Here is a 27,095-nt window from a genome sequence, read left to right as displayed (position 1 = left end):
AACAGAGAATATGCATTAGTTTGTTTACAACAAAGATGAGAAAAATACATCTACCTGTGCAAAACAAGGCAGAATGCCTATCAGGGAATAAGTCTTCTAGTTGGTTACACTCTCTGGTGGGTTCTACAACAGACGTCACCCCACAACTCCTCTCCACAGCTGGGGTAGACAGCCAAGGTTATAAGGGGAGTCACAGACACTTCCAGAGTCAGAACATTTAAACTTCCTCGGCCTCACTTCCTTCACCTGTAAAATGGGGCGAATACCACAGCTGTTTGTCATGAGGACCACATGTGAGCTTGGATACGGAAATGCTTTGAAAACGTGAAACACTATAGAAATGTGCAGGGTATGATGAGCATGAACTCAAGGGTCTAGGAGCTGCATGCAAGCCTGGGGTGCTGAGATCAAATGTGCAACGTGAAATCACTTCCACAGGGGAAAGCCAAGGCTTAACTGGGGCAGGCTTCAGCTGAGCCACTCCCCAGATCACTCAGGGCTAGGTGGAGATCACCCAACCTCTCGTGTTCCCATGGGAACCTCTGTGGAGTTACAGAGGCAGGGAGGCCCAACAGGAAGAGATGTAGGCCACAAGCCAGTCTCGAGGGTATGGTGCTGACCATAGGACCTATGCCACAAGGAAGGGGAGTTTGACAGCCTGGTCCTGTTGGCCTGGATTCTTCTCTGCCATTCTGCCAGCTCTGTCCCGTTCCCCCTCTCTTAGCAGGCAAGGGGCCCCCTGGTAATCACACAGGAGGAGCAGCCAGGCCTCTGTCCAGCAGGGAGAAGTAACAGGAAGCTGGATGTGTGTAGTGGCTAGTGCTGGGAGTGCCCAGGGGCAGAGCTGGGAAAGCCCATCCTGCCCCCAGAGATCTCCAGGGTCAGTATTCCAGGCGCCCTCTCAGAATGTAGGCAGCTAGACCAGGAGAGGAAGGGAGGTAAGGAGAGCAGAGGGGAAGTGGCCCTGGACAGGCCTCCAGCGGCCTGGAGGACCCCAGGTGGGGAGAAGAGGGGCCTGCGAGTCCTGCTCCCCCTCCCATCTCGCCCGGGGCTGTCTGGTTGTGTCAAGTGCAGCATCTCTAAGGACCATACCTATCCCTGTTTCTATGCTATGCTAGTGACACGAAGCACCGTTTTTTTTTTTTTTTTTTCCACAGGATGCACAAACAAGTCAAACCAAACCACTGCACAAACCAAACGTGCAAAACAAAATCATTTACACGCGCCTGCCACCAGCCTTGCGCCCGCCCAGCTCACCTTTCTTGGCCTGTGACTCCCAGCGGGCACGGTGGGGAGAGGGAGAAGCTGGCAAAGGGCACAGGGTGTCCCAACCACACCCACTCGGGGTCCAGAGGTACATCAGGAAAAACGGGGTGTCTTGGCCGTGGCTGGGAAGCAAACACCCTGTCTGACTTGGGAAATGCAACCTCAGGGCCGAGGGGGGCGGGTAAGGGAGTCCTTGTCTTTGAAACCCACATCTGCTAAAGCGCTCTGAACGACTGGCTGCTCAGCCAGGGGCAGGGCACTGGAGTGTGGGCTCCCCCAAAGCCAGCGCATGGAGGCGATGTGAGAGAGGAGGGGCTGGGCTAGGGTCTATGCATTGGGCTCTGTGCATAGTGTGGGGTTCCTGGCCCCCAGAAAACCCTGCCGAGGCCTAGGCAGGGAAGGACTACGGCAGGAGGAACACATCTCAAAGTGCCTGTTGGGTTGGCTCGAAGCACAGTGAATCACACTTCGGTAATGGGAAGGGCTCCCGGGTCCTGTGGGCCCCCTCAGGTGGTGAGCTGCCCAGCCCAGCCTCTCCCGCCCCTGTAGCTGCGGCCGGAGGGTGTGCGGGCTGGTGGCAGCAGTGCATCCTCACTTGGGGGGCTGGTCAGTGCCTTTACCAAATGCCGCTTGACCTGCCTCCGGGGGGAGCAAGGATCCGAGCCGAAGCTCGCTTTGGAACATGGTCATCGATCTGAGAACCTGCAGGGAAGGAAGCAGAGGTGAGTGCGGAAGCCCTCGCTCGGGCCATAAAATCGTGGCCACCGTCCACCGCGGGCCCAGTGTGTACGGCTTGAAGAAAGTCCTTCATGTGTATTATCTAATTTAATCCTCACAACAACTCTATCCCGTTTTACAGATGAGAAAACTGAGGCTCAGGGAAGTTAAGAAGTTTGTCCAATATTGCATAGTTACACAGTTGCTAAGTGGTAGAGGTTGGATTTGAACTCAGGTCTTCCTGCTTCAGAGCATACATTATTAACTGCCCCACTATGTGGCCTTCACTGCCTCCTGAGCCTGAGGCACGTGGTCTCTTGTGCTCGCTATGTGGGCCTTCGAACACAGGCCTCAGGGGGTGAGAATGAGAAGGAGAGGAGTAGGTGCTCCATTGTTGTAGGAAATGAAAGAATCACATCCCAAAGGCCTCACATCTCGAGATCCCAAGACCTAGTTAGAAAAGGAGGGCCTGATGCTCCAGGGAGGATAGTGGGACATTTTTCAGCCAGTCCCACCTAGAACAGACAAGGTTTGGGGTAGAGGGTAGGATGGAGAGCTGTCTGGTGTTTGCTGTAGCCTGAGAGGTGTTCTGCCCAGGCTTGACTCTGTCCAGAGATGGGTGGGAGAAGTCACTGGCCAGTGAGGGCCGCACAGCTTTGGGGACCTCGCTGCTTCTTGTGGGGCTGGCTGATGCAGGAAGAGACAAGCCAGGGCAGATGTGGGAATCTATACCTCCTGGACTTCGCAAGGCCAAGTGGATACTGACCAGCCCTCTGCTGACTCTGAATGCCACTCCCAGGGACCCCTCTCTGACTCCCTGCGCTCATGTCTCCCTGCTGGTGGTTGCAGCAGAGGCCTCCAGGGCCAAGGAGCAGCTATCTCATTAATGAGGTCAGCTCTGAGACACAGGAGTGTAGTGGAGAAAGGACTCCCTCACCACAGACTCTAAGCACCTCAAACAGGAACCACTTCTCTTCTGGCCCAAGCTGCACCCAGCATAAGGCTGGGCACGGAGGAACCTAGGCAGCAGGCCCTGCCACCTTGCCAATCTCCAGAGCTCTTCAATGGCCCTCCTCGGATTAGCCCTCCTTGTTCTCCACTGATGTTATAGACTGAATTACGTCACCCAGAAATATGGGTTGTGATTCCTAGCCTCTATGCCTGTGGTTATAATCCCATTTGGAATGGGTCGTCTTTGTTACATGAATGGGGCAGGATTAGTGTAGGGTGCGTCTTGGGTCAATCTCTTTTGAGACATAAGAGATTAAACAAGCAAGCGAGAGAAGCAGAGATGGGGAGGAGACATGCCAAGCCACAGGAAGATGGCCCAGGAGCAGAAAGAAGCTCAGAAGAGAGAAGGACCTTCCTCCAGAGCCAACACAGAAAGAAAGCCTTCCCTTGAATTTGTACTTCTAGCCTCCTAAACTGTGAGAAAATAAATTTGTTAAAGCCATCCACTTGTGGCATCTCTGTAAGAGCAGCACTAGATAACTAAGTCAACTGAGGTCCACGACTTACCAGACAATGATGCCCCCTCCATTAAATACCTGAGATGTGTCCCATTGACAATAATAAAGTTCTCCAGCATAGACAGCCATGGCCTAGAGGAGCCTGTGGCACCATACACCGGTGTCAGTGGGGCAGCAGGAGATCCTGGCATTAAGAACTGGGCCAGGATACTTCCCAGGATCCAGAGATTTTACAAACTGATTAGGGCCAGGACATGACCAAGGGACAGAAAGGTCAAGAAAGAAGCTAGGGGTCAGAAGTCAAGAGAGAAATATTTTACTTAAAGTTAGTGAAACATATTATGTAGTATAAGTCCTGATAGAAGAGAAGGTGAAGGAGGGACAAAAGTAGGGATAAGGTATAGAAAGGTCGGAGGTAGGAGAGGGAGTAATGGAGGCAGCAGGTTCTGTGGAGAGGCTGCCAAGGAGTGGGGATGGGGATATGGCTAAGGGGTGCAGTCCCACATGCCACAGAGGGCTAGCCCTGCGGAGCCTAGGTCATTTCTGGGACATTCCCTGTGTACAGGGTCCTCCAAATGTTTCAAGGGATAAAGATATCTGAACTTACAAACCATGGGGACAGCCTAAGGCTGGCCATGGCCTGTTAAACTGGCTAGCACCCCAGGGAGGACCAGGAGGCCTCCTGTTCTTCTCTAATGTTTGTGTGTCTCTAATATTGGACCCCACACTCATCAAGATGCTGACTAGGAGGGAGGGAGAGGAGGAAAAGGAGAGGCAGGCATATATAAGTCCCACTGTCGGGGGGGGCCCTCCTCCTGGCATCCCTCCACCCTACTGCCTCACTGTGGGGAAAAGTCTGGGTGGCCTTTGCTCTTACCAGAAAGGCTGAAGCTGGATTCATGAAGGTCCCTCATGCCCCCATGTCGGGTAACGGGCCGGGTAGGAGTGTCTGCAAGTGGCGTTCCCATCTCTTTTTTCCCAGGATGCACAACAACAGCTACATCCCCCAGGTAGGGAGTACGGTCCACTCCCTTAACCTTTAAGGTCTGGTAAAAGATGGAAAAAAAGAACACCACCATCAGAGCCCAGTGATTCGGGTGCGGCCTCCATGATGGTGTTAGAGGCCACCACTCTGCTCACAGCCAAGATTGCCACCTGTGACAAAGGGTCCTCATACCCTGAGTCCAGGGGCTAGAGAATTCTTGTGTCCCTAACTAGTGTGTGTTCACGTGTGAGTGTGCATGTGGTGTGCACATCTGCACGTGTAGAGGAGATACCCACTGGCCCCTTCTCAACATCGGTGGGACCCTCACCAAGGTAGCAGATGATCTCTGAGGTACTCAACATGACAGCACCTCTCATACAGAGCAAAGTTAGCCCTTCACTTGCTAGGTTCCCAAGAGGCCGTGTATTTTACTGTGGTCTCACACTCTGTGGGGGCAAAAGCTAAATAAAACCAATTCAGATCTGGAGTTCCCCAGTATCAATACAAAGGCGGCAGGGTTAAGTGCCTATATTCTGGAGCCAGACTGCCTGCGTTCCAATCCCAGCTCTGCCACTTGTGAGCTGTGTGACCTTGTGCAAGCTACCTAATTGCACTCTGCCTCAGTTTCCTTTTTTGTAAAATTAGGATAATAGTAGCTACATCATAGAATTGTTATGGGATCAAATGAATTCAGAGATGCAAAGCTCTTAAAAGTGCTCTGCCACATGGCAGGCAACAAACAAGTGTCAGCTGCTCTTGTAAATGTACAGGTCACTTAAAGCACTTAATCATCTTAAAAACTGCTATTCTGAGGAGGAAGAAATGTGCTGGAGCGTGTGCAAATGGCCTGAACCAGCAGCACGGGTGGATCTACACCCCAAGTACCTACCAGGGATGTAACCAATAGATATGGGTGATTTCTTAAAGGCTATTCAGTCTATGGAGCCCTGGTGGCATAGTGGATAAGAGCTCGGCTGCTAACTAAAAGGTCGGCAGTTTGAATCCACCAGCCACTCCCTGGAAATTCTATGGGGCAGTTCTACTCTGTCCTGTAGGGTCGCTGTGAGTTGGAATCGACTCAACAGCAATGGGGATTCTTTGTATTCAGTCTACACTTTCCTCCCTGTTCTCTGACAACAGATCCGTAGATTAAACCTCAGAACTGCAAACATGGCCTCAACTGTTCTGGCCTTTCTAAGCACAGCAGACCAGGGTCCAGGTGGTGAAGGCGGTTGTGCAGACCTGGTGTGAGTCTTGGCTGTCATATTCTGACCAAGGGGCTGTCGTTTCCTTACTCAGTGTCCCATAGTCCCTGGCTCCCTGGCTCCCTGGCTGGCTTGACACCAGAGCAGCTCTCTTCCCTGAGGCCCTCACCCTCCAGGACTCACTCATTTCTCATTTTTGGACAACAAGGTTTTCTAATCTCTTTTTCTGCATACCTGTGTTATATTATATAAGGGCTATCACAGAGAACAGAGAATATAATTGGCTTTTTCTTGAAGCCCCTAAGTTGTCGTTATAATATGTCCTTTAGATAGAGGGACTCTGGGTTGAATTTGTATCTGGTATAATCATTGGAATGTTTTTTCTGAGTTCTCCCCCTTTCAACTCGCTTCATTATTTTTTCCTCTTAGAAATAGGGACAAGAATAATAGCTAACATTTATTAAGCCCCTTTTTTTTTATGTATTAACACATTTAATTCTCACACAACACGAGGGAAGCGTTATCATTATCCCGTGCACAGAGGTGGTAACAGACCACAGGAGCTTAGCAACTTGCCCACAGTCACACAGCTGTTAAATAGCGGAGCCAGACTGAAGTCTCTCTCTGGGGCCTGCTGGCTCCTCACTACAGTGCAGCCCGTGACCCCGGGTGCTACAGAAACGAGGTGACATTCCACTACCCTGTGTTGTTTCTTATTCTTAATAAAATATCTTCCCCATGGATCTGTAATCTTTTTTGACTTTGCCAAACTTTCTATCTTGGGTTTTGCAAAAGTACGTATTTCAAGTCCCCATCTGCATCAAAGACCATATTTCTATCTCAAGGCTATGAGCACAGACCCCGGAGGGCAGGTGATTCTACCCTATTTGCTCAGCTTTCTGCATGCGGCCAGAACGTGGCTAGCAGCAGCTTCGGGGCTCGTGTTGTCCAGCTCCATCACTAGAGGAAGGATTGCTTCCCTCGGTTCCTTTTCGCAAATTCCCTGGGAAGTGCTCTGATAGGGTCAGCTTGGGTCACATGCCTTCCGCCCCCACAGGAGAAGGAGGGGATTAAGTACCGACAGCGCCACTAAAACCCCAAGGGAGAGAAGCTGTTGCCCAAAGGACAGGGATTCCATTCCTAAAGCAGCAGGCTGCTGGGTAAATGAATGTCGACCACAACCCCCATTGGGTGGACATTTAGGTTCCTTAAACTAAAGGACGGTAAGGATGGCACAGCAGTCACAGACACATTGCCCTCTGTGCCTTTAGGGGCTTGGAGAGACCTGGGTTTGCCTAATCATTTAAAATTCTACCTTGTAATCACGATGGACAATGGAAACTAGCATCGTCCAGCGCTAACAGTCCCCTCGCCCCATCACACAATCACCTCTCTCACAGGACAGCTGGACCACAGGTTGTGAAATTAGGTTGTAGATTTTGTGAGTGAGCTTGTGGCAGAGGGGTCTACTGCTGGTCAGACTCAGGGTGAAATCAAGTCTTGGTCAGGGGTCTTGAGAGGGCAGGAAGGTCAAATTGCCCATCGCCCCACCTGAGGGAGTTCCTCTGGCCCTTGGGTCACCCCAGGGCTGAGGCCTGTACAGGCCAGCAAGAGCAGAAGGTATTCAGAGCACAGCTGCGGTGGGCAAAGGCAGAAGCAGCCACTCTGAAAACGTTTGGGCGGGAACAAGGAGGGAAGGCCTGAGAAACTGAGAAAAAGTGCTGGACCTTTGCACAAAGGAATAGAGAACTAAAGTAATAAGAGCAGAGGTCATGTGACCATTGGATGGCCAGTGTGCCAAACCCAAGATAGACCTTAAAAGACCTTCCCCTGAGGTATTCGTAAGCAGAATTCTAGAGCTCAGCAATATGGTAGCTGAGTCTGTTTTTTGTAAGGTCCTTTAAACTCCTTGACCCCTGCTGGAAGCTAGAGTCAATCAAGGGTGGAGGGATTGTGACCTGGAACAGGAAGCTGATGTTGACCTGGGACATGATTGCAATGTTGGGGTTGAGGGGTGGTGGAGTGGTCTTTGGGAAGGCACCCAGAAAAATGCCTCTGCTGAGCTGGTACTTAGGGCCTGGGGGTGATAAACACACAGGACGTTTTCCTGGGTATCTACACCATGACCGACAAGCGGCTGACTCACAAGGCCAGAAAGGGAATTTCCCTGACTCTCACCCAGAAACCTTCACTGGTACATCACCTCCAGAGTGCATATTAAGCGCCTGCTGTGTATGTACAGAGGACTGGGACAGGAGGCTGTACTGGGGAAAGGAGCAATAGAGTGGGATACAGAAGAAACCGGATGAAGAAGTCATAAAAAAAAAAAAAAAAGAAAAAAGGATCAGCATGTCTTATGTGTGCCACGGCTAAAGCAGTGGTATGTCACTTGGAGTCTGGGTAGGACAGAGCTGTCGGACCAGCGTGGCTCTAAGGCCCTCAGTCATGACACATTTAAAATCCTCACCCCTTTCTAGCCGGCAGCTGGAAACAGCTGGGCATGAGCATTTTGCAGCCACGATAATATTTTCCTACACCACGCGAGAAGGTAGAGAAACAGCACAATGCTTCAGCTGTTTGTCAGGTTTCTTCTTTTCTGGCTACTTTGAATCTCCATCCAGAGGCCAGGGCTGTGGTTCCCAGCACCTGGGTTGTCACTAAGGATTCAGGCCAGATTTTCTAGGGCTGCTCTCAGAGACAAAGCCGTACAATCAACCCCCAAGCAACGAGGGGAAAGGCCAGCCTCCCCTTGGGTGAGTGTGTAGACCAGTTATTTACCCATCAGAGGGTGGGAGCCCCTGGTCTTACTGTAATGAACTATCCCACGCTTGACCTGACTCGTCAGTGTTGGGGGACTCTGACTCAGCAAAGCTCACCCAGTGTACTACAGTCACAGAGGGGCTCAGGGAAAGAGCAACTCCAGGGCAAATAGGGTAACCCAGGCCCAAGACAGGAATCACCTGCCCCAAGGGACAGAAGAATCCTTTCAGAAACCAGATGTTGGAAACAGCTGTGAGCATCCCGTAATACTCCCCCAGCTCCAGGGGGACTGGGAATCCTTCCCAACGAATTTCGTTTTGTTACATGTATTCCTTTGCTACTATGTTAATTGTTCCCAAATCAAGTTGTGGCTGGGTGACCTGTGCTGAAACTATTCCAGGCAACAGGATTGTATGGGAAAAGAGAGCAAGAACATCTTTGAGATTGAGAACAGTCATAGAAATTGTCCCCAGTAGGGGGCTTAGCCCTCTTCCCCCGCAGCTTCCTGACCCTGCCCATCTCACCTTCTCTCTCTGGACCAGCTTCTTGTAGACAGTGTCTGGGAAGGATCTCAGGGGATAGAACTTGCCAGTGCCCTCGGCACACATGAAGACACCATTCTCATACACGACGCGCCCCCGGCTAATGGTGACCAGCGGCACGCCGTGGCAGCGCATGTTCTCATACAGGTTGAAGTCTCCTCCCTGCACCTGGGTGCTGGCTGAGATTGTCCTGGGGGTGGGGGAGGGGGCAAGAGAGAAAGCACTCTGAGAAGAGGTAAAAGTGTCACTGCTCTCCAGGATGCTCACTGGGAAGGGATCGTGCCCAAAGGCTGGGTCAAGCTCCAGGGGCCTCCCTACCACAGCCACACTGTTACCAGTAATGGGGACCAGCTCCAGGCATCACGATGTAGAGCAAAAACCAAACCAAACCAGTTGCCCTCAAGTGGATTATGACTCATGGCAACTCCATGTGTGTCAGAGTTGAACTGTGTTCCACAGGGTTTTCGATGGCTGATTGTTTGGGAGGAGATTGCCAGGCCCTTCTTCTGAGGTGCCTCCAGGTGGGTTTGAACTGTTAACCTTTTGATTAGTAACTGAGTATGTTAACCGTTCGTACCCAGGGATGCAGAGCAGGGTTTCTCAAACACCCTGACGGAGAAGACAGCAAAGATGTCCTGGGAATGAAGGCAGGTGTGGCACACAGGGTTGGGCTTTCTTTGCGGCTAAACTTTTCATCTTTGAATCCCAGCATATTTTTGGTCTATTTTGGTCACTGCTATATCCCCAGCACACTCTTCTGTGCCTGGCAAACAGTAGCACTAAACAGGTATTTGTTGAATGACTAAAGGAAGTTTTAACATTAAAGAAAATTCACATCTTCCCTGCACAAATCTGAATCAAAATGATGGTCTACAAAAGATTAGCTCTGTACCCTGTCATGCTGATCAGCCTGGCGTGCTTCATTTATTCATTTTATGGGTGTTTACTAATGTTTTGGGTGCCAGGCTCTCTGCCCCGAAAGAGAGAAGCAGAGGATTGGTGGCAAAAACAGGAATGGAGTGTCAGAACACCTGTCTGGCCCAGCCACTCATTAGCTATGTGATGTGGGTAGTCCCTCTACTCTCTGGGTCTTAGATTTATCAGTAAAATGGAAATAAATAAGAACTCCAGAGTGCCTCTCTGAGCCGTGTGAAAATATGAGAACAAAGATGTGAAACAGCTTTGAAAGCTCTAAAGTGCTGTGCAGGTGTGGCTCCATGGTGCAGATCTCAAGCCCACCTGGCTGTTGTTGCATTTCTAGTGCCTGGCACATGGCAGGCACTCACATATTTGTTGAGCTGAACACACCTCAAGGTCATGCTTATCTGTGCTTTAAGTAGATGTAAAGATGATATGCCTTTGGAGTTTTAGAATATAAGTTCCTTCAAATCCCAAGTCCCTCTAGCCCTGGAGACTAGCAGCAAATTTTACTTTGCGGCTTCTGGGTCCCACACCACCACGTCGGCATCGGCTCCAGGGATGATGCGGCCCTTGCGAGGATACAAGTTGAGAATCTTAGCTGCGTTGGAGCTGGTAACAGCCACAAAACGGTTCTCATCCATCTTTCCTCCAACCTGAAACGTGGCAAAAGTGTCAGGTCAGCCAGGCCCCAAGTGTGTGCTTCAAACCCCAGGTCACCCTTGACCCTGGCCAGTGGCCTTTTAGCTCAGTTGGTTAGAGCGGCAGTGCTAAGGAGGACAATGCTGTGGGAACTAGCTCAAAGGCACTGACCTGCTTGGCTTGGTTCCATGGGAACCAGCTCTGATGGTGAGTGGGCCCTCGTTCTAATAGGCTAAGTACCTGGTGCAAGTATACCTACTCTTTACAAAACCAGCTCTACTCATGTGCCCTCGGTGGATGACTCAGGGGCCTCCCGTCATCTACAAAGGGTTATACACCCTGTGCTCCGGAACAGCTTCCCGTTGCCCCAGCCACCCACATGTGACAGCATGGTACTCTCTGCCAGGGAGATCCCCTGAGCTACCTCCCCAGGCCTTCTCTGAGCTAGAAGCTCAGTCCTGAGGACTTCAAATCTCTTTGGGGCTTACATTCTGTGCTGCACCTACTTGGTGACAGGTTATGACCAAAAATGTTTGTTCTTCGAAGGCAGAACAAGTGGTATTCAAACGAAGCCTCAGTCTCTGCCTTTTTGAAAAGCGATTACACAGAATATATCAAGAGCCTTATAAATGTACTATCCTTGGACCCAGAAATCTACTTCTAGGAATCTGCCCTAAGGAAATAATCAGAAATGCTGACACAGACTCATGAGCAAAGAGGTTCTCTGCAGCATCATTCGTAAGTACAGACATTTAAAACAACCTACAGCTCCAAATATCAGGGAATAATTAAATAAAGTATGGTATTCCTACTGGAGGAAATATTACACAGACATTAAAGAATCTTTACTGTTAAATGAAAAAAAAAAAGATTAATCCAGTTTTTAAGGTAATATATAGGGTAAGCACTGAAAAAGACGCTGGAAAGAAATATAGCAAAATGTTAACAGTGGTTATTCTAGGGCATGAAATTATGTGAATTTTTTCTTCCTTATACCTTTTGTATTTTCCGAATTTCTTTAATAGATCTTATTACCTTTCCTAATCAGGAAAGAAAAAAGGACCCTTTTGGCTTTGTTTTTCAGTGAGGCAAGAAGCTATGGTTGGATCAGCCTGCCTAAGAACTTTCTTTGAGAGGATTCCCCAGAGTAAGAATTCTTCCTAGGACGAGAGTGGGGAGGGGACCCAGAAGACATACCACTCCTCTCTCCCAGATGACACTCATGCGGTCCTGCACGCCACTCACTCCATGCGGGATCTTGGTGAAATCCTCCTTGCCCATAGCTTTCTGCTTTGTGGTGAACGGTCGGTGATCTGAGGCCACAATGTTCAGAGTATCACTGGGCAGAGAGAAGGAGTGACCAGGTAAGGGGGAAGCAAGGGTGCCAGAAGGTGTGGGACAGGTATGGAAAATTCCATTGGCTTGACATCAAACGAAGAGGATTCCAATCTCAGCTCTGCCACTTAGTAGCTACATGATTTCTAATGAGTTACTTGATCTGTATGAACCTCACTTTACTCATCTACAAAACAGGAATATTTGCAGAGCGTGGCAGTGCACTGTCACTGACTGTACTAAAGTGGCAAGGTGGACAAGTCCCACCTTTATCGCTACCTGTGTGGTAAGAATCAGCATGAATCCAATTATCACCTGAAAGCGGACCCAGGCTTCACCTTCCCACATCTCTACGATTCTCCTCACCAGCCACTTCTCCTGTGGCACTTCCTCTCTCACCCTAGTTAGGTCAGACTTCATTCCCAGCCACCCAGAACCAGGTCAGTGGGCACAACCCTCTGCACTGCAGACCAGTCGGCCCCTCTCTCTCTGTAGCTCCCTGGGCTAGGTCACAAACTAGAGGGGCTATCCTTCTTCATCAACTGCCCATGCAGCCTTTCTCTGTCAGCCAGCGCCCCAGAGCTGGGTCTTTACAAAACAACTGCCTTCGCAGCCTCTCTGTGAATCAGTCACCCTGAGCTAAGTAAGTGTCCCATTGTCCCTTGTGGGTTCGGTAATTCTCTTTAACAGCTCACAAAATTCACTTAGACTATTACCTATACTTAACCTGAAAAAAAACTGTTGCTGTAGAGTTGATTCTAGCTCATAGCAACCCTACAGGACAGAGTAGAAATAGGGTCAGAGTAGAACTGCCCTGCGGGGTTTCCAAGGAGTGGCTTGTGGATTCAAACTGCCAACCTCTTGGTTAGCAGCCAAGTTCTTAACCACTGCACCACAGGGCTTCTACCTATACTTAGTTACTCGTTTATTACAACCAGAAAGGATAGGAGTAAAGAGCCGCATCAGGTAAGGTCTGGGAGAGTTCCCAGCATGAGGCTTCCATTGTCCCCAGGGATGTGCCACACCCTCTTGAGGAGCCCTTTTGTCACTAAGAACTTGGGAGGCTTGTAGCAGTGAGAGAGTGCACATGGTGGCAAACCCTTTGAGGGAGGCAGGCAGCCGTCCTGCTCAGAGATCACTATAGGCCGAGAGCTCAGAGGCGTGAGGGGCGGAGGGGAGAGGATGCTCAGTCGTGCAGGCCAGGGTGAGCAAGACATCCTTGGAGGGCAGGGAGGGGCCTGGCTGGAGCAGGGGGTCATTTGGAGGATGGCAACTTATGGGATCACTCAGTGGGGGCCCTGAGGATCAGGTGAAAGGTCCACTCAGTGAAGTCCTGAGGGCCAGGTGAGGAAGTCTAGTATTACTCTGTAGGAGGCACCAAAGGTTTGTGAGTGCATGTGGGCCATCTAAGATGCCCACTTCAGAAGAGGAGTCTGGGAGCAGAAGGCATTATTTCACTTGGTGAGGAGGCAGATTCTTCAGGTTCTCAGAGGTCACACAGGGCTGGCTCCCCTGGGTGACTGGCATGGCTCATAAGTCACAGTTCTTGCCAAATGACTTGGCCAAATTCACAGTAAGATGACTTAGCTCTTCTGTGGCAAGGCTGAAATTTGCCTGGGCCCAATAGGCTCCTCTGGGCCCTCTCAGAGAATCTTCCAGAGCACAGGGATTCCCCACTTTCTCCAGACCTAGAGAGCCCACCAGAGATGAATGGAATCTTTAAAGGTTTCACCATCTCCTCAGGGGTCCTCCAGATGCCTGGACAGTGCTCAGATCAGAAGTACCACCTGCAAAGTCACAGACTGCAGGGGGAGGACCCCCAAAAGCACCTGGCTCAACTCCCATTCTTTAATCAACAAATCTTATCAAGCACCCAACTTTCTAAAAAGGCTCCTACACAAGGAGATGCCCATTAAGCAGATGCTGAATGAATGTGGTCACATTCTGGAAGGGCTCTTGAGTCTTCCAATGCTGCCCTGAACCTGGGAAGTATGAAACGCCCAACCAAACTCTCTAAAGTTTAAAACATGACTGGCTTTGTTAAGTACTTCAAAATTTTACATATCCAAATGAAAAAAATTCTGGTCCCTTTAAGAAGTCAGTTTCTAAATAAAGGACAAATATTTATATCTACAGATCATACTTTTTATCCTGATATATCCTAAGAAACCACATCCTAAAGAAGACCCTGATCAAGTAGCTCAGATTTTCTTATAAGAAATGATCACTGGAGTCTGGGTTATCTATCAAATAATTTGCCTCATAGAAATTATAAGCAACAATGTGCCATAAAAGCAAAATTAGAGCAATTATAAATTCCTATAAATAATTAAAATGTTAAAATTATGCTCTAAATCCTGTAAGACAGCACACATTTACAATATTCACTGATTAAAAGGGATTCAAAGTATTCTCTTACCACATGAAATTACAATTCTATTTAAATAGAGTTTATTTAAATAAATTTGACAAAATAGGCCAGATATAAAACCTTAAATTAGTCAATTAATAGTACCTCGCTCTCCCTGCCCCCATTTGAATTTGTTAGGGTTTGGGTATTCTAACTTGGGTGGGTTGGGGTATTTTATCTGGAAATGTATTTTCTTCTTGCTCTTTCAATAAATGTGCCTGTAGCAAGCAGAGGTCTTTCAGAAGATCCTTTGACCTTGGCACCAAGCCCATATTTTTACAGCGGGTCCTTGACATTTGTTTTTGTTGTGTTGATAATGATGAAAGGGAGGCTGGTCTTTTCCAATGATAAACATTTTCAAAAGTAAGAACTGATCTCACATGTCTCCCTTCACCCTCTTACCCGCTCACTGCATTTAAAGCTGTATGAGCTGCTGTTGCTGGGTATCACGTAGGCTGAAGCTACGAGATGGCATCTAATTACTGCCACTGTGCCACAGTGTACACTGCCCCCCTGCAGAGGCCCCCTCCACCTGAGAACCCATCAACTGCACTCCACTTACATCTAGAAAACCGCTCTCGCCTTACACACACCTCTTCAGGTTGTTAACAGCAGAACGATGAGTGGAGCTTTTCCCGTTCCTTATTGACATCAGGATTGAAAGCAAAGGACGTGGATGAAATAAATGCCCCATATTCTAAAGAGAGCCACCTTCGATTGGGGTGGTCACTTGCCTCAACTGCCCTCACTACCACCCTAGGAGAGATGTGCCCTGTCCCCCAGTCTCTAAGATCAGGGAGGGAGATGAGGTCTTGGTAGAGTGAAGAGTCCTATAGTCTTTCCTTCCCCTCCTCTCCTCATGGCGGGAGTGGTGCTTCCCTACCTCCGCTTCCCCAGTTCACCCAAAGCCAAGGGAGAGGATATTTCATGAGATGCCCTGGTGGAGAATAGAGGTGTTAGCAGTGGGCACCTGCCTAGGCAGTGAACTGGTGGCCCTGCCTCTGAGCTGGCTGAGCATCAGGACGAGGAGAGCCGGTAGGGTGGGGGCAGCCTGCCCTCCCACTGCAGCAAGTGGCAAAGCTGTGTGAGCTTCCTCTGGGCCATGGAACTGTAGAAAGTGGCTGGGCTTAAGCTGCCATGCTAGAGTCCTTGCTCACAGGGACACTGCTAGTGCTGGAAGCTGGGAAGGTACAGGTGGAAGAGGCCAAGCCAGAGTCATCTCTCCTGTCAGGGGATCATGTGGCAGTGGCCCAGGAGAGCCCACATCTAGACGTGTGCCCTGTGTAGGGAGGGCCCCAGATCAGTCGCTTTCAGCCTGAAAAGCAGCAACAACTTAATGAAAAGGTACAGACACATGCCTGGGTGTGCAGAAGTCCCACCCCCCACCCCCACACTTTACTCCTGATCTTCTTATCACCTGTGCTAGCTGGAGGTGGGGAGGAGGTTGATTTTTAAAGTAGCCTGAGTTTTTATAACCAGTAGTGAAGAGAAAGCAATGGTATCAACCCAAAATGTCACCAGGAGAAAGAAAGAAGCTACAAGTAATTATTGGGACAAAACAAAACTTTTTCATTTGTGCCTCACCAAATTCAGGTTGTTCATTAGACCATTTTCTTTAGATTGGACTCAAATGGGGTGAAGGGCATGTTAGAAAAAGAGGAGCTGGAAAAAAGGAGATGCGGAGGGAGGGTACGAGGGGAAAGAAGGAGAATGTGGAGAGTAAAAGGGAAGGGTAGGAAGGAAGAAGACATTGAAGGAGAGAGGTGCACACCAGGAGAGAACAACACACGCGAAGAAAAGAGAAGAGGGAGAGGTGAAAGAAAAAACAATGAGACAGAAAGATCTACGGATATTCTAGGATAAGTCAGAGGTCACATCCTACTGCTCCCCAGTGGGCTTTAGAGTAAGATATCAATGTCCTTTGAGATTCCGAATAACCACTGTTCACAGTATTACATATGCTCTTTTTACTCTTACACCTTCAGAGGCTTTTCACTCCAAAACAAGTGGTCATAGAAGTGTAATAGGATGGAAATCATCTGATGGGCTCTGGAGAAGGTAACAAAAGTGCAACAAAATCTACCCTAGTCAAATTTGTTTCCCGAGGCCTATACGACATCTTCTTAAAGATCTACAGGCTCCCCGGATGGCACGCACTGAGGTAAGGGCTGTGCTATGAGGCCACAGCAGGCCTGTCACAATGCCTTACTTGGCCAGCAGGCTCATGAGGTAGGTTGATGTGTTGGTGTCCAGTCTCAGGGGAGGCACCGTGACATAGGCAGCTGCATGGGACCAGTCCTGGTGGTAGTAGTGTAAGCCTGTCAGCGTGGCATGTGCAGTGGTAGTCTCAGCCAGCACAACCTTCCCTGGAAGAAGGGTCAAAACCATAAGTAAGAAGCCACTGAGGCTGAGAGATCACCCAGCCTGAACATCTCATTTTACAGGCGAAGGAGCTGAAATCAAAGAGAGAAAGGGACTTGCCCAAGATCATTCAGGCGTTTGACAGCACCCACAGAGTTCAAGTCTAGAGAGCTTCCCTATTGCCATGCTGACTTTGGGTAAGGAGAACAGTGAGGTGTGGGCTTCCAGGGGGGAAGGCTCCAAGTGGTGCTGCAAGGAGTCTGGCTTGGCTGGAGCACGGTGTACGCAGGGTGCTGCTGGGAGACGAAGCTTGATGGGTGGGGTGGGGGGGCATGGAGGGACTCGAAGGCCATGCCAAGGAGCAGTGTGGACTGTTAACTCTGTAGGCAACACGGTACCACTGGCTCCCAACAAGTGGGTGCTGTTCAAGATAGATGGTCATGGGATCTGCAGCAGTGGCTGGAGAACAGGTAGACAGGGGATAGGGGCCCATCAGGAGGCTGGGACAGCTATGCAGGTGAGACACTGCAAAGGGCTTCAACTAGAGGAGAGGCAGGGGCAGAGTCTGAGGGCAATACAGTGTGAAGGGTGGGATGCTCTTTCTTCTTTCTTATATCTGCATGTTTGTGACCGTGACTTTGTTTCTTTTGTTACCAGGACCTCGCCAGCAGCTGGTGCTGGCCTGGGAGTACAAAGAACTACAAAGCCCTTGGGTTTTACTAGGTGATCAGCAACTAGAGACATATGAGGGCCCTCAGGGCTTATACAAAGGGCTCCAGGTGGCTACAGAGGGAAGCTGGTCCACACACTGTTGTTTCTTCAGGGACTACCCTGGCATCCCGTGAATGTCCACTGGAACTGGTCCAGGACTCTATGTTGGTTACCAAGGCAACCACCAGTAAAACCCAAGAGGCCAAAAACACACCAATTAATGAGTTGATTTAAAACTTGGAAAATTTTATCACACTCAGAAGAGGTGACAGACACTTCTGTAAAGCTGTTATGCATACAAATGTCTGGAGGAAAAGACTCTGGTCTTAACAGACTGAACCCAGGCTACTGTGGCATGGTTCCAAGGAAGACAGTAGTAGAGAAAAGGGAAGGTAAGGCCCAGGAGCCAGGTCTGGGGTTGTGCTACACCGGGGCCCGTTGTTTTCCCATCCCACCACACAAGTCCGCTGTCCCTCCAAGCCCAAGGACTTACCTTGCATCTTAGCAACTGCAATGACGTCACCAGCCGAGATGCTGGACACGTTGACCAGGTAGACTGGACAGTGAGTCTAAACACAGGAAAGACAGGGGCCAGTAGACAGTATCACGCCACAAACTGAACAAGCACTGAAATAACTCTGGCAAAATCAATTCTGTCACCAGCATCTCCCCTGGCATGGCTCAAGCCCACCCTGGAGGTGACAGTCCTGTGTTGGGAATGCTGGGCTGGCGGACAGCACAGGTGCAGGCAGAGGGCAAGGAGGAGCAGCAGCTTCCGGCATCAGCCCACCAAGGAGGCCGACCTGGGAGGGAACGTCAGGTCAGGACTGCTCTACCGTCCAACCAGAATTAGTCTTTAATAAACTCTGTTGGACGACCATGACTATTTATAATTTAAAACTAGGGGCTATTTTTTCTGTTTTAATTTCCTGTTCATGACTCTGATGACCTAGAGACAGTCAGGTACTGTATTCTGCATTTAAGATTATGATTTCTGCCCTTCGAATGCTGCTCCATCAGTAGACAGAGTGTGCCCTGAAGAAGAACAAAACACAAGGCTCAGGGCTCAGAGTCTAGGCCAGAGAGGACTGATCTTGCAAATGGACACCTGGGTCCTAGTATTGATCAGCTTTTCCCCTACCAGGCTGTGTGACCATGGTTCATAATGTAACTTCTCTGGGCAAATATTTGAGCTAAAAAACAAGGAGCTGCCCTTTTGTTGTTCAGACTTTTCCTCATTCTGGGGTAAGTTTCCACTAAGAAGTAACTGGTGAAATAACTGTTGTTATGACAATAAGGCAATGTCAGACTTAGAAACTGCTGTTAGAAAACGTGGTCTCCTCAAATGTTACTCTGATGCCTTCTTTGCTTATCACCTTAGGAGGACTCGGGGGATGTAGGAAGTGGTCTGAGATTTGACATGCTTAACCCAAGCCCATTGGCTCTAACTCTGAGACCAGCTGGACCTACAACCTCTCTGTTTCCCCCGATAATCCTAACACCACCCCTCCATGACATCTTTTGGGGTAGCCCAGGAGAGTTTCTTGAACATTAGTGTCCATTAGAAACCTCTGGAGGGCTGGTTAAAGCACAGACTCCTGGCCCCACTCCCAGCTTCAGATTGAGTGGGTCTGCATGGAGCCTGAGAATTTGCATTTCTAACAAGTGATGCTGATGCTGATGCTGATGCTGCTGGTCCAGGGAACATACTGAGAAAACCACTGTTGTGGAGGGGCTAGTTTAGACTGCTGAGTCACTCAGACCTGTAAGTCATGGTTCAGAAGGAGGAATAACCTTTGTACGTGCTTTACTGTTGATAAAGTGCTTTCCCTTCCATGGTCCCTTTGATCCTCACGACTGTCTTGTGGAAAGTGGGTAATATTATCATTTCAATTTTATAAATGATAGAATTGTATTTCAGAAGTTAGGTGACTTGCATACACAATGGAAATAGCCTGTATTTGGTAAAAACCAAAGCTAGAACTTCCGGCTCCACATCTCTTGCTCGTTCCCATCACCACACTGCACGCCCACCTCGTTACCCTGACAGGGCTTTACCCTGACCAAAGGAAAAATGATGAAGCAGTGAACCAGTGGCCTAAGTTTAAACTCTGGTTCTCCCAGCAACAAGTCCTCTAAAGTAAACCCATTCCAGTTGCAGTGAGGAGGCCCTGGGTGGTGCTAACGGTTAACGCACTTGTTTGCTAACTGAAAGGTTGGCGGTTGGAGTCCACCCTGAGGCACCTCGAAAGAAAGGCCTGGCAATCTACTTCTGAAAAACCAGCCACTGAAAACCCAATGGAGCAGTTCTACTCTGACACACGTGGAGCTGCCATGATTTGGAACTGACTCGATGGCTACTGTTATTTGTTAGTTGCAGAGAGGCTCCTTGATGCCTCTATCTTCTCCGACCTCACCTGGGGGCCGTTGACACTTGATTAATGTACCAGGGCTTCGGCGGCTCAGTGGGGTGGAATGCACAGGTGGCAAGAGGACTCATGCCAGGTCTGTGGGAATCACAATGTTCATTCAGCAAACAGTTGTGGGCCCTGTGAGCCAGGCATGCTGCTGACACCCAGAGCAGAATGAAACTTCACTAGAGAGGCTGGTTTTTGATCCCAGAGTAGACACTGGGGTTAGGGTTAGCTGGGCCTACTTACCCTGTTTGCAATGGTGATGACACGGTGAGTGGCTTCCGCTTCCAGCTATTAGAAACAAAGGGCAGGAAGAAAACAAGCTTCACCACCTCCTCCAAGCAGCCCACGCATGCCCAAGAACCTGCTGCATAGAAGGTGCTGTACAAGCTGATACAGAGCTGGAGGGGCCAACTGCATTCACAGGGGTGGCTCAGGGTCACGCCTTGGGCAAGGACACCAAGCTCCAACCATCTCGACTTATGCCAAGAGAGAATCCTGGGACTTGTTCAGTACACCGGGCACATTCTTGTTAGGTGCTATTCAGGGCTTAAAAGGCAGCAAAACAGTATTAACAAAGAAAAGTCCAGTCCCAGCTCCATCCCTGCCCACTTCTGTTCTTATAGGCACGGCCTCAGTATATTTACTTTGTAGAATCTGGCGTCTCCCTTCTCTATCAGTTCTGACGTGCCAAAACAGGACCTACCTTCAAGGGCTCGATAGATAGAGGCACATCCAGGCCAGGAGTGAGGCAGGAGTTCCCAGCTGACCCCTGTGGGGCTGACCTGGTTCCCTCAATGATGGCGAGTACCATCACCTCCCTGTCTCCTCCACATCCCTTGTGACCTCCCCACCAATCCCTCATGGACATCCAACCACCACTCTGCATTTAAGAATTTGAAGAAATAAGAAGTAGCTTCTGCCCCACCAAACATCAGGGAATGTCTCAACAGGGTCATAGGGTAAGAAGGCATTAGTCTAATGTAGGGGTCTAATGTAGTCCCTCAATAATAGAGTTCTTTAGCAAGGGAACTATGGGGGATTTGTGTTGGTACCTTGCAAAACTGGTTCAAGGCTAAAACCAGAAGGCAAAAGGATAGTAGGGCTTTTAATCATCTTCTCACTGAGCAGTAAGGGGAAGGAGCAAGGGCATGCACGTGCCTCTTGTTCTCTGGTGGGAAACGTCCAAAGCTTTCCCAAGATGCTCAAAAGGGTCTCGTCTCCTCAACACTGAGTCATGGCTTATGACTGGAATTCCTTCTAACATCTGAGGGCCTTTCCAGCCTGTCTTTTCTCTCCCAATGCAGTTTGGGGCAAAGCAATCTCCGGAGTGCTGACACTCTCTCCCCCAGATCTTTGAAATCAGAATCAAGTAGGTGGGTCTGGTCCCCCAATTACCTCTCCCCAGGAAGCTCAAGGCCAAGTCTGCCTCTGCATGGAGGAAGCTGCTCCCTGGGAAGCTTCCAGATGGGAATGTCATCCAAGGATAGAGTGATATACTACAGCTTATATTTACTGATGTCTCTTTTATTCTGAAAGAGTCTATGAATCTACATGAAAGAAGTTGACAAAGGGCACAGGGAGTCTTCCTCACCTCCTCTGGACGGCTGATCTCAATTCCTTCTGGGCCTGTGATGCCCAAATCCAGTGCCTCCTTCGCACCCTGAATAACAGCAAAAGAAAACACTGAATCACAGAGGGAAAAGAAAATACTAAGCCCAAGGGACAGCAAAATAGGCAAGACACAGCCCATTCTAGTAAGCTTGTGGTTTTTCTCACTTCTGGAATATTCATCTTCTTTTAAAGCAGAATAAGTCCAGTAAAGGAACCCTGGTGGCCCACTGGTTAAGAGCTCAGCTGCTATCTAAAAGGTCGGCTGTTTGAACCCACCACCTGGCCAGGATCTGTCCCTATCTATGGAGCCCTTGTAGTAAGGCTCCCCTGATTCTCGCTTTAAAATGACTCAACATATCTCTTCATCCTAAAAAATACAGTTCAGTGATTAGCCAATAGGCCTGAGACACCAAAGAAATGCATTCTTTATTGATCTGAAAGTCAGAGTTTCCCCAGTGAAAATGCAGACAAATCTCTAGTCCAGCAACCTCTAGACTCTTACCCAAGTATTCTATTTAAGACCAGGAGTGCAAAGGGGCTCATCTTTCTTGGTGCTAGTGAATAGATCTCTATAACACCTCAGTTCCTCTGAAGAGGTACAGGAAAGTGGAAAGCTACATTCTTATTTATTCTGTATGTCAACTCTTATTAACATTATTCCTAAGAGGTGCTTCAAATTCTTCTGTTATAGTGGAATTTAAATGAGCTAAACAGCATTAGAAAAAAGACATCATTAGTTAAGACTTAGAAACCTTCCAGGACTATAGACAGACTTGTTTTTTATAGACAGTAGAAGAGTTTGAATTTTCTGATCAAGATTTGCCATCTGTGGCGTTCATATCTCACATGTTCTTTTACAACTTGTTTTGTCTGAGCCTTGTAGGGTAGTCAGGAATCCCCTTGAGAATTGTCTCCACCTCCCCCTCCCATTCTCTACCACAAACTTGCCTCGGCCACGAGTTCCCCGTTTTCAGCGTGGACTCTGGCGATCGCCCCAATGTCCTTGCAAGCACGCAAGACTTGGTACAACTCACTATCTCGGAGCATATACAAGTCCTTGTAGGTCATGGACATCTGAAACGAGTTGACACCCTTCTCCCTCACCAGAGTCTCCATTTCTGCTTTCACCTGGAGGGAAAACACAAAGGCAATGCTCCATGGTTACAGATTGTCAAGAGGCAGACTGGCAGATGCTGGGGGAGACATGGGTCCAGCCCTGACTCAGTGGTCAAGGCACCATAGGACCACCAGCAATCTCTCTCTCTCATTTACCTCCTGCCCCTCAGGACAGGGCCCCACAGGGATCCAGGGCATAGACACAAAATGGCACAGAGACTGAACTGGGAAAGGATCCCAGGTGGGGAAGAAGCCAGGTTCAGCCACAGACCAGAGCAGGAGCTGGGCCCCAGCATGGAAGAAGTTCACCTAGTTCCATTCATACCAGGCAGGTGCTGAGCCACTCAGTTTGAGACATCAGCTCAGTGCTGGTGACACCCAGCATGAAAATGAAATGAGCCCGAGCCTGACCCCTGCTTAGCCCACTGCTCAGCAGCACCCTGGGTCAGTGGCACCTAACGACTACAACTGAGGAATGGGCAGGAGTCAGGCATCAGGAGACACTAGAGCCTGTGGTCAGAGCAAGGAGCCAGTACTTCCCAGGCCTGGCCTCTGGCCTTAGAACCTTCTATTGCTGCAGGAGCTCCCTGTGTCTGCTGGAAAATTGGCTCTTTAAGTTATGCAGGTCAGGGCCACCCACTTATGGAATCTTGACTTATTTTCTTGGCATTTGGGGGAGTTAGGATGGCGGGGAAGGATGTGCCATACATGCAGGAGAGCACCATACCCAACTGGCTCAGACCAAACAACCCCTCAGCCTAAAAGAGCATTTGTGTTTTCTCCTTGGATTCTGCCCAGCACTGTTACCTTGGGTGCCCACCAGGTGATCCCCACATGGAGGGCATAGTCACAGCAGACCTTGGGGTCGGCCAGGCCTCGGCACTTCTCATAGGCATCCACAAGAGAGGTCTCCTTATCAGGCAGGACGTGGCCGATGATCATGGTGGTACCTCCAACTAGTGCTGCCTGAAAGGGACAAAGACGGTAGTCTTGTCACATCTCTACCTGCACTCAAGTCACTGACTTTGTGAGACAGGGTCTCCCAGGTGTACCTTCAGGACAGCCACAGACTCTACCTCACAAGAGTGCTGTGAAGACCAGTTGCAGCCATGTTTGGAGCTGTATGGAGAAGCAGGCAGTTCATAATAACTGTGGATGCCGCATACGAACTGCTTCCTCCTCACCCTGGGCTTCAGTTTGGTGCTTTGGGCTAACTGCGTAGTGAATTACTCAAGCCTAAGGTCAACCTCTATTTTCCCTGTGAGAATCTTTCCCCCCTCCCGAAATTATTTCTGGTCAACTTGAATATATAAACCCTTAGGGATGTAGATGAAAAAATCAAACATCTATTTATAATACTTATTAATTTAATTATACACATATATTTAGACCAAAATATATTAAAATGTTAATTTGGACATATTGCTTTGTTTTATTCTCTCACATTTCATGGACCAATTTTATTCACACTTTTTATATCCATCTTCAACATTAGAGTCTTTGTCATCAATTTTTTCCAAGCACATCATCTTTGTTTCCATTTATCTACATATGCATCTATGTGTCTATGTATGATCTATCAATGAAAAATTTATTCTATTTTAATTTCCACAATAGAACTACTTAAAAAGGAATCTTTTAAAAGCCTCACTTGGCAACTGCAAGGTATGCTCCCAGGAATAATTACTAAATCTGTATTTAAGTTTCCCCTTCTATAAAGACAAAACAAAACAATTGAGTCAGATGACTCCTGTAAGCTTCAAAGCTGGCATTGCGCAAAGGTTGTTTCAGGCTAATGTGTTGTCCTGAAACAAAACTTTGCTATTAAAATTATTGAGAAGGCCTCATAATAAGAGAGACTTCGTGAGGGCTCCCTTTTTTGATGAATAAATTTGAACGAAACTATTCCTTCTATTTGAGTCCTTACAGTGATTTGGAATCTGAGTTTTGGTTTCAAGTCCCAGCCCTGCCACCTCCCAAGTGAATAACCTCACTGGGGTTTCTTAAACTCTCTGAGATTCAGACTCTTTACCTATTATACCCACTACTCATCTGTCAGTTTGTCGTACTGTGGTGACTCGCATATTGCTGTGATGCTGGAAGTTATGCCACCAATATTTCAAATATCAGCAGGGTTACCCACAGTAGACAGGTTTCAGTGGAGCTTCTGGACTAAGACAGACTAGGAAGACGGATCTGGCAGTCTACTTCTGAAAAAACTGGCCAGTGAAAACCTTATGAACAGCAGTGTAACATTGTCTGATAGAGTGCTGGAAGATGAGCCCCCCAGGTTGAAAGACACGCAAAATACGACTAGGGAAGAGCTGCCTCATCAAAGTAGAGTCAACCTTAATAACATGGATGGAATCAAGCTTTTGGGACCTTCATTTGCTGATGTGGCATGACTCAAAATGAGAACAGCTGCAAACATCCATTAATAATTAGAACATGGAATGTATGAAGTATGAATCTGGGAAAAATTGGAAGTCACCAAAAATGAAATGGAACACATAAAGATCAATAACCTAGGCATTAGTGAACTGAAACAGACTGGCATTGGCAGTTTTGAATCAGACAATCATATGGTCTACTATGCCAGGAATGAAAAATAGAAGAGGAATGGCATGCATTCATCATCAAAAAGGACATTTCAAGATCTATCCTAAAGTACTGTCAATGATAGGATAATATTCACATGCCTACGACTATTATTCAAATTTAGGCACCAACCACTAATACCAAAGATAAAGAAATTGAAGATTTTTCCAATTCTGAAGTCTGAAATTGATCAAACATGCAATCAAAATGCATTAATAATTACTTGTGATTGGAATGTGAAAGTTGGAAACAAAGAAGGATTAGTAGTTGGAACATACAGCTTTGGCAATAGAAAAGTAGCTGGAGATCTCACATAATAGAATTTTGCAAGACCAATGACTTAGTCATTGCAAATACCTTTTTTCAACAACATAAAGGGGGACCATGCATATGGACTTCACTGGATGGAATACATGGGAATTAAGTCGACTACATTTGTGAAAAGATGATGGAGAAACTCAATATCATCAGTTAGAACAAGGCCAAGGGCCAACTTAGGAACAAGCCACCAATTCTCATATGCAAGTTCAAGCTGAAGCTGAAGAAAATTAAAACAAGTTCACAAGAGCCAAAGTATGACTTTACATATATCCCACCTAAAATTAGAGACCACCTCAAGAATAGATCTGATGCAATGAACACTAATGACTGAAGACCAAACAACTTGTGGAATGACAACAAGGACATTATACATGAAGAAAACAAAAGGTTTTTAAAAAGACAGGACGGAATGAAAAGACAAAAATGGATGCCAGAAGAGACTCTGAAAGTTGCTCTTGAATGTTGAGTAGCTAAAGCAAAAGAAAGAAATGAAGTAAAAGAGCTGAACAGAAGATTTCAAAGGGTAGCTTAAGAAGACAAAGTAAAGTATTATAATAAAATGTGCAAAGACCTGGATAAGAAAACTAAAAGGTAAGAACATGCTCAGCGTTTCTCAAGCTGAAACCATGGAAGAAAAAATTGAGGCCTAGAGTTGCAATACTGAAAGATTCTTTGGGCAAAATATTGAACAATGCAGGAAACATCAAAAGAAGATACACAGAACACACAGAGTCACTGTACCAAAAAGAAACAGTCAACATTCAACCATTTCAGGAAGTAGCATATGATCAAGAACTGATGGTACCGAAGGAAGAAGTCCAAGCTGCACTGAAGGCACTGGTGAAAAACAAGGCTCCAGGAACTGACTGAATACCAATTGAGATGTTTCAACAAATGCATGCAAGGCTGGAAGTGCTCACTCATCTATGCCAACAAATTTAGAAGACAGTTACCTGGCCAACAGACTGGAAGAGATCCGTATTTGTGCCCATTCCAAAGAAAGGTGATTCAACAGAATGCGGAAATTATCAAACAATATCATTAATATCAAATGCAAGTAAAATTTTGCTAAAGATCATTAAAAAATGTTTGCAGCAGTACATCCACAGGGAACTGCCAGAAATTCAAGCCAGATTCAGAAGACGATGTGGAATGAGGAATATCATTGCTGATGTCAAATGCTGCTGAAAGCAGAGAATACCAGAAAGATGTCTACTTGTGTTTTATTGACTATGCAAAGGCATTTGACTGTGTGAATCATAAAAAATTATGGATAACATTGAGAAGAATGGGAATTCCAGAACACTTAATTGTGCTCATGAGGAACCTGTACATAGGCCAAGAGGCAGTTATTCTAATAAAAAAGGAAATATGGCATGGTTTAAAATCAGGAAAGGTGTGTGTCAGGGTTGTATCCTTTCGCCATACTTACTCAATCTGTATGCTGAGAAAATAATCTGAGAAGCTGGACTATATGAAGAAGAACAGGCATCAGGATTGGAGGAAAACTCATTAACAACCCGTGATATGCAAATGACACAAGCCTTGCTTGCAGAAATTGAAGAAGACTTGAAGCACTTACTGATAAGGATCAAAGACTACAGCCTTCAGTATGGATTACACCTCAATATAAAGAAAACAAAAATCCTCATAACTGGGCCAAGAGACAACATCATGATAAATGGAGAAAGCATTCAAGTTGCCAAGTATT

The 27,095-nt window shown here is 47.7% G+C and overlaps 1 protein-coding gene across 1 annotated transcript in view; it reads right to left on the bottom strand.

Annotated features, from left to right (window-relative positions):
* Nucleotides 1–1,882: 1,882 nt before the first annotated feature.
* The window catches only part of DPYSL5 (dihydropyrimidinase like 5), a 113,045-nt gene continuing 87,832 nt past the window's right edge, over nt 1,883–27,095 (bottom strand). The window contains exons 3-13 of the mRNA XM_049902800.1: nt 23,273–23,431; nt 22,298–22,477; nt 21,330–21,398; nt 19,982–20,026; nt 17,815–17,890; nt 16,459–16,615; nt 11,702–11,843; nt 10,376–10,518; nt 8,927–9,134; nt 4,330–4,498; nt 1,883–1,968 (exon numbers count right to left, since the gene is read on the bottom strand). Coding sequence (XP_049758757.1) covers nt 1,883–1,968; nt 4,330–4,498; nt 8,927–9,134; nt 10,376–10,518; nt 11,702–11,843; nt 16,459–16,615; nt 17,815–17,890; nt 19,982–20,026; nt 21,330–21,398; nt 22,298–22,477; nt 23,273–23,431 — 1,434 coding nt within the window. The remainder of the gene's footprint in view (nt 1,969–4,329; nt 4,499–8,926; nt 9,135–10,375; nt 10,519–11,701; nt 11,844–16,458; nt 16,616–17,814; nt 17,891–19,981; nt 20,027–21,329; nt 21,399–22,297; nt 22,478–23,272; nt 23,432–27,095) is intronic.

This window comes from Elephas maximus, chromosome 12 (genome assembly GCF_024166365.1).
Source record: "Elephas maximus indicus isolate mEleMax1 chromosome 12, mEleMax1 primary haplotype, whole genome shotgun sequence".
Classification (NCBI taxonomy): Eukaryota; Metazoa; Chordata; class Mammalia; order Proboscidea; family Elephantidae; genus Elephas; species Elephas maximus.
The sequence above is the reverse complement of the archived record's forward strand: the minus strand, read 5'-3'. Positions and strand labels throughout refer to the sequence as shown.